This window comes from Cenococcum geophilum (genome assembly GCF_001692895.1).
Source record: "Cenococcum geophilum 1.58 unplaced genomic scaffold K441scaffold_55, whole genome shotgun sequence".
Taxonomy (NCBI): Eukaryota; Fungi; Ascomycota; class Dothideomycetes; order Gloniales; family Gloniaceae; genus Cenococcum; species Cenococcum geophilum.
The window spans coordinates 942,297-954,580 of NW_027137613.1; the positions used below are offsets into that span (position 1 = coordinate 942,297).

Genomic DNA, 12,284 nt, shown 5'->3' on the forward strand with positions numbered 1-12,284 from the left:
GCCGTTCCCTTAGGATATAATAAGATATTTGGATATAAGTATAACTAATAATAAACCTTATATATAAACCTCTGCAGTATTTCTAAGTTATTACTATATTTTAATTTAGCTATTAGCGCATACGCCATACGCTTTAGCTTGCGGAGGATTTAGGCAGCCCTATATATAGGAAGCCGCTTAGTACTAGCAGCTTTGCCATACTTCCCTTACATAAATATTTAGTAGTAATTCTTTGATTAACGTCTGATACGGATCCTACTGGCCCACGCAGACTACTCCGTCATAGGGGGAAAACTTATAATTTACATAAAGAAAAACCCTGCAGTTAGGGGAAGGAAAAACCCTATAAGCCACCTTAGTAGGATAAAAAACCCCAAATTGCCATATTTGCACGTAGCAGCGGCCCTACGGGCCTACAGTACGTCCTCCTCCTTAGATGTTTTGAACTCCTTAGGAACTACTACTTCCTTCTCTAGCTTATTAAAGCTGGGGTTTACTACATCCTAGCTAGGCCCTGCTGATCGATTACTATGTCTTATTATCTTATTCCGTATCTTACCTATCCCCTATATACTATCTCTTATAGACTATTGCCATATACGCCTTGCCTCCCCCCCCCTAGAGCCATTGAAGGCGTAAGGGGGATTCATCCGTTCTAACTACCGTAATACTAATAAGCGAGCGGGATATATTGTGTATTTAGGTATCTTTTATGCCTAGGCCCCAGCTAAGCCCTTTCTAAGGGCACCACTCCGTTAAAAGAAGATAGGGAAAACCGTAGGTCGCAATCTAGGCTGCTAGGTAGTATTTGGTAGTTAAGAATGGCGAGTAACCGCATGCTCCGCGGGCGATTGCCCTAGGGGTTAGGAGGGGCCGTATATTTACTCATTCGTTCGTTTGCTCCGCGTTCGCTCGTTCGTTAATATAAGAGGTTATTAATACTTTCTATTGGGGGTTAGGGGATGCTATTAAATGCTATATATCCATGTTGGATCGTACAGGTGCCTTAGATAGGAGAATAATGTAGTAGTCGTCGTATTGTAGAGGGCCAACAGTAGTAGTTTTCAAGATCTCACCATCCAAAAACCTTTCACCACCGCCCTTAACGCCCACAACCACCACCAGGTCCTGTCTACACGCTATACAACGTCTCTGCGTTGGCTCTAGATCTGAACTTCGAAGACTAGGTTCGTAGCCGTCACCGCGTACAGGTACAAAGTCCGATTTCAACGGCCTATATAAATATTTACTTAGTATACTGCATTTCTATTTCCTATAAATACTTTCCTTCTATAACCGGCAACGAAAATCTATTAATAACTTCCTATGGCAACTCTAAGCTATTAGGCTGCTAGCTCTATAAGTAACTAAAAGCAAATTATATATACTAGAGACTTATTATTAGACAAGGCTAATAAGAACACTATTAACTCTTGCGTTAATAATATAACGAGCGACATCTAGCACTACCTTTATCCTCCCCCTTTAGTAGATACTAATAAGGAACTAATACCTACTAAGCTTAACTCTTTTTGCAGTATTAGGGAGACGGAAATTACTACTAACTCTAGTATTAACAATATGACGATGAGTATTCTGCCCTATCTTTCTCGCCCCTTAGTGGATATTAACGAGAAACTAATACCTCCTAAGCTTAACTCTCCTAGCGGTGTTAGAGCGACGGTAACTTCTTCTAGTATTAGCGCGCTAAGCTAGCCCTTTTTCTCTTTTATAAATGCTAATAAGGACCCAACCTACTCTAGTAATATTAGTACTCTCTCTATATACTCTAGAATGGAGGATAGGCTTACTTAAGACTACTTTAAGGGGGAATTAAGCGCATCCTTAACCGCTACGTAATTATTACCTCTTAAATCCCTAACGGATAAAGATAATAAGACCGAGACATTACCTTGCCTTACTATAGTGGCATTAATCGAGAATTATATCCTTCAGCCAACCGTTTTCGGTTTAGTCGTAGGGGCACTAGTTAGAGATGGCGTTTTTTAGCTAACTACTTTTAGTTCGGCCAGAACATTTAAGCGTCTAAAAGTTTATATAAGTAACTAGTTTACGTTTTTATAGAAGAAAACTAACCACTATAAAGATTTTGTTAATATGTTTCTTACAACGGCAAAACTTTATCTTAATACTTGTTAAACGTTTAGGCTTAAAGCGGTATTAGGATATAGACCTCGCGGTATAAAGATCATCTACTAGTTATTAGACGATCCTAAACTCCTAAAGTATATTAATATAATTTATAACCCTCCTAACAAGTAGATATTAACGGGAATTTCTAAGGATAAAGATAGACCGGTATTTACGCTTAATAAAGTAGTAGATAGATCTTATAATAATTCTTTAAAGCGCTGGCGTTCTTTTATACGCGTAGTGTAGACTAGAATAAATAAGGGCAAAGAAAAGATAAGGATAGTCCAGTATAAATCGCCAAAGGTAGTTATTACGTATGCGTTGGATAAGGCCGAAAGAAATAGGTGGTCACTAAGATGCAGTTTCGCGTTTATTAGTTATAAAAAGGATAGGCGGTATAAAGAAGTCCTTAAAGCCATTAAGAATTATATGCTAATAGATAGGATATTTATACTAATCTAGCTATATAATGTATATTCGTTTTCCTATAGAAATGCGCTGTAAATAGAACTTAAGCTAGAAATAGAACTTTAAGCTAAAAAGAACAGCACTACTATTACCGCCAATTCTTCCGCCTAGTAGGCCGCCCCCTTTTCTTCTAGACAATAGGCTAAGCCTTTAATTTTAAATAGTGACGCCCCTATAGTGATCTAAGACTTCTTTTTAAAAAGCTGTCTTTAATCGTTCCTATAAAAGATTTTATTTCTCTTTTAGATTAGTAAGCAGCGCGTCTTCCTCTTCTATAAATTTCACTCTAGACTTTAGCTTTTAGGGCTTTAATTCTAGGGGTTTTGGCTCTTAAGGTTACTTAACTAGGTTAACTAGTAAGTAGAATCGTTAAGGAAGTATATCTACTATATACGACCCGTCTTTTTGGCGCTTATAAATAGCTTAGATTAATAATTCTTCTGAATTATTTAAGGTAGCTTCTAGTATTGTTACCTTAGTAAGCTTAGACTATAGAATTAATTGGCGGATATTGCTAACCTTTTTTGTTAAAAAGTTAATTCTATGGTCTAAGGGAGTTTTACAAGATCCGTTAAGCGGTCCGACTTATTTTATATATAGAGCAGTCATCTTCTTTAACGAAATTAATCTCTACCCCTATAATAGCTATTATCTCAGAAATACCGTCAAATTGACCCGTAGAAGCAGCTCTATAATTAATAAGTATATTTACTTATACCTCCATAATATCTAATAGAAAGCGCCGCTAAACGGGCGACTTACCTAGTTAGGCTTTACACGAAGCTCTATATACAGAGGCTCTATATAAAGCTCTACACAAAGCTTTACATATAGAGGCTCTATATAAGGCTCTACATAAAGCTCTATATAAAGCTCTATATACGGAGGCTCTATATAAAGCTCTATATAAGGCTTTATATAAAGTTCTATATACGGAGGCCCTATAAAAGCTTTACGTAAAGCTTTATATAGAGCTTTATATAAAGCTTTATACAGAGCCTCTATACGTAAAGCTTTATATAAAGCTTTTATACGCGGAGCCTCTATATAGCTTACCCAAATAATAGCTACCTAAGGTTTTTTAGGGTAGCTATTATAGATTTATATAGCCTTTATATATACTAGCTAGCGTTTACTAGCGTTTACTAGCATTTAATAAAATTATATAAAGATTACGCTCTTAATAACGCGTTTTTTTTAACGAAAATAAGTATAAGGCCTAAAAATACCTAAGTAATAAAAATGTTATATTCTAAAAGCCTAGGTTCTATTATATAATTAATAAACTTTGGGAAATAATATAAAACGCTAGTGTTGAGTTATTTTAATATCCGTAACCTCCGTAAGGCGGATATTATTTACGCGCTTTATAAATATTGGAAAACAGCCTTAGACGTAATTCCGGTGGTTTTGTATAAATATAGTTAGTTAGCTTACAGACCAATTAAAAATCCACACTAACGGAATTACGTCTAAGCCTGCTAAGGTAACTAGTATTACTTTATTAGAGTTAGAGCTAGAGGTAGGGTTTAATAGCGGTTTCTAATTAAGGTGCATTTTTAGATGGCCTGGGCAAGGTATAGGGATTAGGTAATCTCTCTAATAGCTGTGTTTAAGATAGATAGTTAGATTATAATATAAGATTTTTTTTTAAATAACTAAAGCACGTTTTGGCATTCCGCTAGATTGCTAGGCTAATAGCATTTAATATAAATCCTTCTGTTATAGTTCTGCTTAAGGAATAACTAAGCTCCTCCACTTTTAGCCCGTCTAGCTACTATCCCTAACCGCTCTACTACGCCTTTTAGAAATTTCCTAGCCCCCCATATTATAATATTATCCACCTATATTAGCTATTATAGAACTTTATCTAATATAGATGTATAATAAGTCTTAATCGGTGCTATATAAAATTCGTGGATATTCCCTTTTATAATAGCATAATAAGCCTAAAGCTTGTAGAAGGGCCCTTAGGTATAAATAGAGAAAACTAGAGGGATTTTTGCTAGTAAGTAAGGTCTTTATAATAGGGCGTCTTTAAAAGGAGAGGCTTATTAGACTAGATAATTAAGATTATGTTAAATTTTAAGTATATATACCCCTAAGGCTGGGGCTTAATTCTTTATATTAAAGATATGCTTGCCAGTTATATACAATTTACCCTCTATAACCAAAAAAGGGAAGTAAATTTAGAGCGCTCTTTAAGTTAGTTTACTATAAAGTATAGGTTCTCTTCGTCTCCTACTATCTTAACGTATAGTCTTCTGCTAGAGATCTTTTAGAAAATACTTCGCCTAGATATAGTCAAGACCCTATATATAATGTAATTCTTATACTAATACATCCTAGGAGATTCTAATAGTAATATCTAAATAAGGTGTCTTAATATGAGAGTTATTTATTTCTATTTAGGACCGGGTAAACGGTAGAGGTAGTAGTATAGCTTTATTTACTGCTAGTACCTTATAATAATTAGCATTTAGCCTAGCTCTAATAACCGCTATCCTTAATTTAAAAGGTTATAGAAAGCTACTATAAGAGACTTACTTTGTTTGCGATATCTAGTTTATCTATAATAATAGATTTAGAGGATTATTATAGGGAAAGGTACTTAGTGGCTGCCTATACTTATTTTCTTAGGATAACCTAAGAGACGGTTTTATTGGGGACTTCCTTAGTCGCTTCCCCTAGGAGTATATTATCGTTAGGATTATTACCGGTCTTATTTAGGAAACTAAAGTCTTAGGAGAAATAGGTATAAGGCTTAAGGACCGGTTACTAGTTTAAGGATTATATATATATTACAAGTTAGCATTCTAGTTAAAGGTGTAGTAGTTTTGCTAAGAATTATAAAGAAATTAAATACTATACCTGCATTTCTTAAGTATATAAACTTATCCCTAGGAAATATATAGAACTATATCTTATAAAGAACTTCCACGCAGTTATCTTCCCTAGCCGCCCTACGTAGAATTATTAAAAAGTTATAACAGAAATCGTTGGCGAGCTTTTTTAGCTCTTCCTTCCTTGCTAGAGAGATTTCACTCTAAATTACAGCCTTAATATATTTTTAAACTTCTTTTAGCGGTAATTTAGCTTCAATATATATCCTTACGCTCTCTAGATTAATAAAGCAATAATTAGTAGCGGTATAAGAAGTTTTCTAGGACCTTTGTGTCGATATCTTTAGATTATACTCGGCGGTAGCGCTCCTTCTTAAATAGCGTAACTAATTTTATAACGGCCTTCTACGGGACGCCTATAGCGGCCTTCTACTACCCTTCCCTCTTAAATAAGCAATTAATTTAGCGTCTATCTTCTCTTGCGCCAACTAAGTAGATAGTTTATTAAACTTTTCTAAGTTAGATTGGGTTAGGCTATACCTAGCAGCTACTTCTTTATTAAGTATATACTTTAAGGGGGGGGTATATAGAGGATTGTTATAATCGCTTTTAAAGGTATTCCGCTAGAAGTAAATCTTTAGGCTTATGTAATCACTTCCGTCCTATTTATAGAGATATTAATAAGTCTTAGTGTAGCTAGACTAGGGTAAGTTTTATAATATAATAAGAGGGATTCTAACGGAATAGCAGTGGTATACTTTACTTTAGGTTTTGCTAGTTATAGGGCTCGCTAAACTGCGATTATATAATTCCTTAAAAGTTGCTATACTTTTTAAGCGTGCGCTTCTACGAAGAGGCGTTTACATTCCTCCTTTCTTAATACCTTAAGGACTTTACCCTATAGATTATTAGCATAGTAAATTGTAATAAAAAGGGCACAATCTTACTCTTTACCGCCAGTTTTTGCCGCCTATACTTTTGGTTATCTATTAGTAATTATAAGCCATATTAGTTAGTAGAGAGGGGGTAGAAAATAGGCTTATATTATCGCTAATATTTAAAGCTAAAGATTAGGGTCTATTTAGGAAGGTGCGTTTTCTTTAGTAGTCTTAGCATTTAGTAACTAATCTCCGTAGGGCAGAGTATCAGCACTAGTATAATGTAGCTATGGCTATAATTTAGAGACCATCGCTACGGCAAGCGCGTAAAAGGGCGGATAATTATACAGTTATAAGAGTATCGTATTTAAAGAGTTACAACCCTCCTTTAAGGGGGATCCCATCTAAATAATACTAATTACCCCCCTATCCCTCTGGATCCGTAAGCCCTACTTATTCTACTAGGTGTTGTTCTTTAATAATCTATCTTACAATAGCAAAAGTTATTTAGGTCTTACCTATTATAAGTATTAGTATCTAATCTAATCTAAGCTCGTCTCCTCCAGCTATTTATATAAATTCCGCCTACCTAATTAACCTTTAAGGTTACCGTAGTTGGTATAAAGGGCCCTTATAGATAATAGTGTATAGCTTAACCTAGTCTTCCTCCTCTTAACCTAATTATACTAGACCTTATATATACCTAGCGCCTTTATTTGCTCCCCCACTGGCATTAATATATAGGCAATTTAGTTTTGCCACCCTTTGCTGTATAAGTCTTCTTATAATATTTAGGAATAGCTAGTAGTATCTAATTAAAAGGTTATAACTATGTTTAATACGCATAAATCTTTACTAGCTAGTCTAACTTATTATAACTCGGCCTATAGAATACAGCTTATTACCGGCATAAATCTATTTCCCTCTATCCTTAATCTAGAAATTTAGGCATTAGCGCTATCTTATCTTAGCTCTTACTCCTTACTAAACCCATAGCCTCTATTAACTTATACTCCGCCCACCCGAGCTATATAACGTTAGGTTTATCTTGTTTAAATACTAACACTATCTAACCGTAATTCTTACTCTTACTTAATATGTATCCTACGCCGCTCGCTTAGCCGGAAGAGTACTATAACTAGGTTAAATATAATTCTTCCATTCTCCGCAACTATATTCGCATAACGGCGCCCTATATTACCCCTAATCCTATCTCTAGCTAACTACTAAACATTTTATACTTAGAAATTGTGCCTCTTTATAAAGGGGGGAAATCGTTTATAAGTGTTAGATATGTAAAGGAAATCGTTTAAAAATTACTAGGAGTTTATCCTTTCCTAAAATTATAATTAGGATAGTTTTAAACTGCTATAGATAGGCACTTATCGCCTACTAGTCTATTTAATTAAATAAGAATTAGCTACAACTATATAAGTCTCTAAAATATCCGCGGGAGGGGTTAATAGGGCTAAGTAGGAAGCCATTTTTAGGCTAGTAAATAAAAAGCCACTTATATTACTTAACTGCAAGCTATATAGGCCAGGATGGATATAAGGCTAAAAAGCTAAGGTTATAAGAGCCGCATTAACCCCTCTGCACGTAATATCCGCCCTACTAAAAGTAAAGAGGTGACTATTATCTAAGGTTAGGCATCAACGTTTATAGCTAGCATTACTTTAAATAAAGCCTACTTTCGCCTATTCGTACCGCGTACTTCTACTTATACACCCTTTTAGACACTATATGCGTTTTATAGTTTGCTATATAGTATAAAACGCCCGTCTAGTTTAATCCTTTGGCTTTTACACATATAGTTCCTCTTTTATCTACTATCTTATCTTGCTAAAAAAACTTATAACTTTTAGGGCGACTTGTATATAAGAAACCCACATCCTTACTAATTCTATAGGAAGTACTTCTAGAGTACCAAGTCCTCCTAACCCTTAACTAAATTATATAACTATAGCCTTAATAACTAATAGTAGGATACTACTAACCCCATACTTAACGGCCCTTCGCTATTACCTTCTATACGTAATACCATTAACAGAGACTGCAATTTATCCCTAGACTGTATTAGCACGTTAGAGCGCCACCCCCTAAATATATCTTCTACTATACTCCTAATTATATATAACTCCTATAGGTATAGCTAGGGAGAGTTAGATAATACTAGTTAATAACATCGCATATAGCAACTAGTTGCTTAAGGAGGAGGCTCAAAATTAGTATGCCTACTTAAATACTTAAAGTGAATTAAACTAAAGCTATATAGACTAGCTAGAATGTAACTCTAGACGCTATAGAGATAATTAAAACAGACTTTTAAACCGTAAATCCCTTAATTCCTGCAATCCTTATCTAAAAGACTAGCGCTAGTGGGGCAATTAGGGTAACCGGCCTTAGTATACTAAAGGAAGTGCTAAATGTTATTACAGGTCCAAGTTATAGTGGAGTTATTATCGTTATTGTAAAGAGTAGTTAGGATTGTATATTCTTTAAAAGTCCTTTAGTGCAGTACTTTTGTCGCCACTTATAATGTAATAAATAAATACCGTGCTTAAACTATAAGAGAACTTAATTATTACACTCTATTTAAGGGACAAATCTAAATTAATATTAATAGATGGTTCCCCTTCCCATGGATATACCATTTGTAATTTTAGACGTTTAGCTTAGTATTGTTAGAGAAAGCTAAGGAGATCTGTAAAGTTAAAGTTTAAAAAGGATTTTTTAGGCTAGTAGGCTAGGCGCCCAAAAAAGAGGGTAAATAAGGCATCTATTTCTAATAAACGTTAGGTTTTATTAGATTCTCTAAAGCGGGCTATATAGACCTTATATATTCTATATGGCCGGCAAGATATTGCCTTCTTATATCCGTGTAGGTGGAGTACGTCTTAAGTCTAGATCCGTATTATAAGGCCGTAGATTAAACCCTAATAAGTAACTCTCTATTAAATAGGCGGGTGTGCTTTAAAATCGGCTTTACTCTATTAGGAATTAGTAATAAGTTTATTTAGGACTAATAAGGCTTTTTTACTAGTGGTAATAGTTACCTATAAGAGCGAACGCTTACAGGACGGTAGAATTAAAGCGCTAATTAAATTGTCCATATAGAATCGCTTAGCAGCCACCGTTAGTTCCTATAGGTATTTAGCAGTATTCTACTATATTTAAATATCTGCCAAGATATCCTCAAGTTTTATTTCACTAAGCTTAGTAATAGGTGCTGTTAAAATATATAATATAAATACTTCAGAGCTAACCGATCTAAAGACTTCTATAAAAATATTACGCACTCGTTGCCTTCTGCTACGCTTTGACTTCGTTTACCCCTTTAAAATTGCCTTTTTTTTAAGCAGTAAATTATAACACTTCTTTAGGGATTTATATAATAAGAGTGATTTATAAGTATTATTTTTAAATATCGCTCTTACTACCTTAAGTTTCTTAATAAGCCAATGGTTTAATAAGGTGGCTATTTTAGCTATTTTAGCTTATTAAGACATAGCGTATATAAAGGTAGACGGTATAGGAATAGTAGACTAAGTTAGGAATAAGAATAGGAAATAGGAAGTAGGAAGTAGGAAATAGGAAATAGGAAATAGGAAATAGGAAATAGGAAATAGGAAATAGGAAATAGGAAATAGGAAATAGGAAATAGGAAATAGGAAATAGGAAATAGGAAATAGGAAATAGGAAATAGGAAATAGGAAATAGGAAATAGGAAATAGGAAATAGGAAATAGGAAATAGGAAATAGGAAATAGGAAATAGGAAATAAGAAGTAAGAAGTAAAAAGTAGGAAGTAGGAAGTAGGAAGTAGGAAGTGGGAAATAGGGATAGGGCTGCTATATATAGGTTTTATAGGCGGGGTTAGGACAAATATAGCAAAGCCCTAGTTAAGCTCGGACCTAGCTATATAACAATTCTAGCTCGCTTAAAATAGTGCAGTTACTTATCCTATAACTATATCTCTCTTCTCTTTAATTTATTACGTTTACCTTTACTCTAATATATTAGCTAGCTAGCAGTTAGGACTAGTAGTTAGAACTATAATCCCTAATACAAGCTATAAGTCTCTACGGCTCCAACAAGAATAAACTCTATAGGTTTACTTAATTAAGCTCTACTCTATATTAGATCTATATTAATATATACTATCTAGCATCCTCTAATATAGATAAAGGATAGCATAGCTAAAAGAGTAGTGCTATAAATATTTGCGACACTGCTATAGCTTATATCTATTAACAGTATAAAGTAGGGAGCTTTTTAAGAAGTAGCCCTATCGAGCTTCTCTTAAAAACTTTACCCTAATTTTATACTTTAGATTATTACTACACTATCTACTAAGTAATACTGGAAGTATTAGAGGCAGCGTGTTTAAGCTTTATGGCTACACCCTTAAGTAGCTTAGATCTACTACTATCTTCTTAAATCTAACCTATAGATTCCTAACTAGGAGCCTAAGCTTTAATATTAGGTTATAAGACAGTTAATAAAATATATATCCCTAACAAACTATAAGTATAGCCTAGCTAAGCAACTGTGCATAGCTAGGATCCTATAACCTTTAAATATATAAAAGTTAAATTAGCGCCAACTCCGGAGATAAACGAATTTAATAAGCATATATTTATTATTTATATGTAGGGAGGTAAGTACAAGGTAGCTACTAGGTTTCTATTACTAATAGTAAAACACTAGGTAAGAAGATTAGCAAGGCAATATATTATATTAACGTCAATTCTAAAGGCCTATAGGATATACTTAGGTCCGTTCTTTAATATATAAAGGGAACTTCCCTTAAAAGAAGATAAGCCTACGGTATATCAACCTCTATAAGTAGGACTTTTAATACCTTAGATTAATTAATAGTTTAACTAGGTAGAGTAGAACCTATTATACCACTTTATCCCTATACTAGATGCTTTTAGCAACACTCTAAGAAGTAGAACCCTTTATAATCCTTTAGCCCTTTAATATCTTAATCTATTAGTAACCTATATTAAAACTATATACGCCTCTATAAAACAACGCTTTGGCTTATTAGAATATAGTAGAGAAATTACATATAATATACTCTAGGCTCTCTTTAAGCCAAATAATCTTATATATAGGGAATGCCTTAGCACTAGAAAGCCTAGATATATTAAATTTAATTTTAGTAAGGAGAGAACTAGTTATAAAGGGGAAGAGTTCTTCCGCATTAAAGGCCGGTATATAGATTATAATAGTAAAGGATTTAGTAAAGCTGTAATAGTAGTTCCTATTTAGAAGTTCTAGGGGTTAAAGCTAATACGCAGCCTTAAATACTTTCCTTTTAAATACCACCCTAGTATAGAGAACGAGAAGCGTAAACTTACTAAGCGCAGTTAGAAGTTTGCTTCCTTAAAGGGGAAGCATTATTAGTAGTATAAAGGTAATGCGTTTTATATAGACAATAGACAGCTAGTTAAGATATTTATTAATAGCCATATTATAATTAATACGGCATTATTTTAAGAGTATAATCTAAACTATAGTAAACCCAGTATCGATAAGCTGCAAAGGCGCTAATTTTTAAGCGGTATTTGGATACAATTTAATAATTCTTTAAAGAAGAAACTTAATAAAGTTAAGAGTAATAGCATAAAGGATTTACTAAACAAACACTTCCTTATATACAGCCCAACTATATAGGGGTTTAGTCTAGGCAAAAAATTCTAGTATAAGTCTTATATCTCCTAGATTTGTAGATTAAAAAAGAACGTAAAGCTAATTTAATACCCTATAGTGGAGTTTACTATTAATAATATTAGCGACATCTACTAGAACCCTTAATCTTTTAAACACCTTACAATTTTAAAGAGACGGAAAAAGCTTATAAAGGCTTTTATAGCTTCTTACTTAATAAGCGCGACTTATACTTAGTTTAATAATTTCGTAGCGGGTAAGGG

At 33.8% G+C, this 12,284-nt stretch overlaps 2 protein-coding genes across 2 annotated transcripts; both read left to right on the top strand.

The window, feature by feature from the left end:
• Nucleotides 1-327: 327 nt before the first annotated feature.
• On the top strand, nucleotides 328-727 carry K441DRAFT_667487 (uncharacterized protein; the record flags this gene model as incomplete). Its single annotated transcript, XM_067649845.1, has 2 exons — nucleotides 328-491; nucleotides 693-727. A coding segment is annotated over one exon (164 nt), but the record flags the coding sequence as incomplete, so codon positions are not given.
• Nucleotides 728-11,433: 10,706 nt separating this feature from the next.
• Nucleotides 11,434-11,622, top strand: K441DRAFT_583593 (uncharacterized protein; the record flags this gene model as incomplete). The annotated part of the gene is made up of 1 exon (XM_067644504.1): nucleotides 11,434-11,622. A coding segment is annotated over one exon (189 nt), but the record flags the coding sequence as incomplete, so codon positions are not given.
• Between the last annotated feature and the right edge of the window lie 662 nt (nucleotides 11,623-12,284).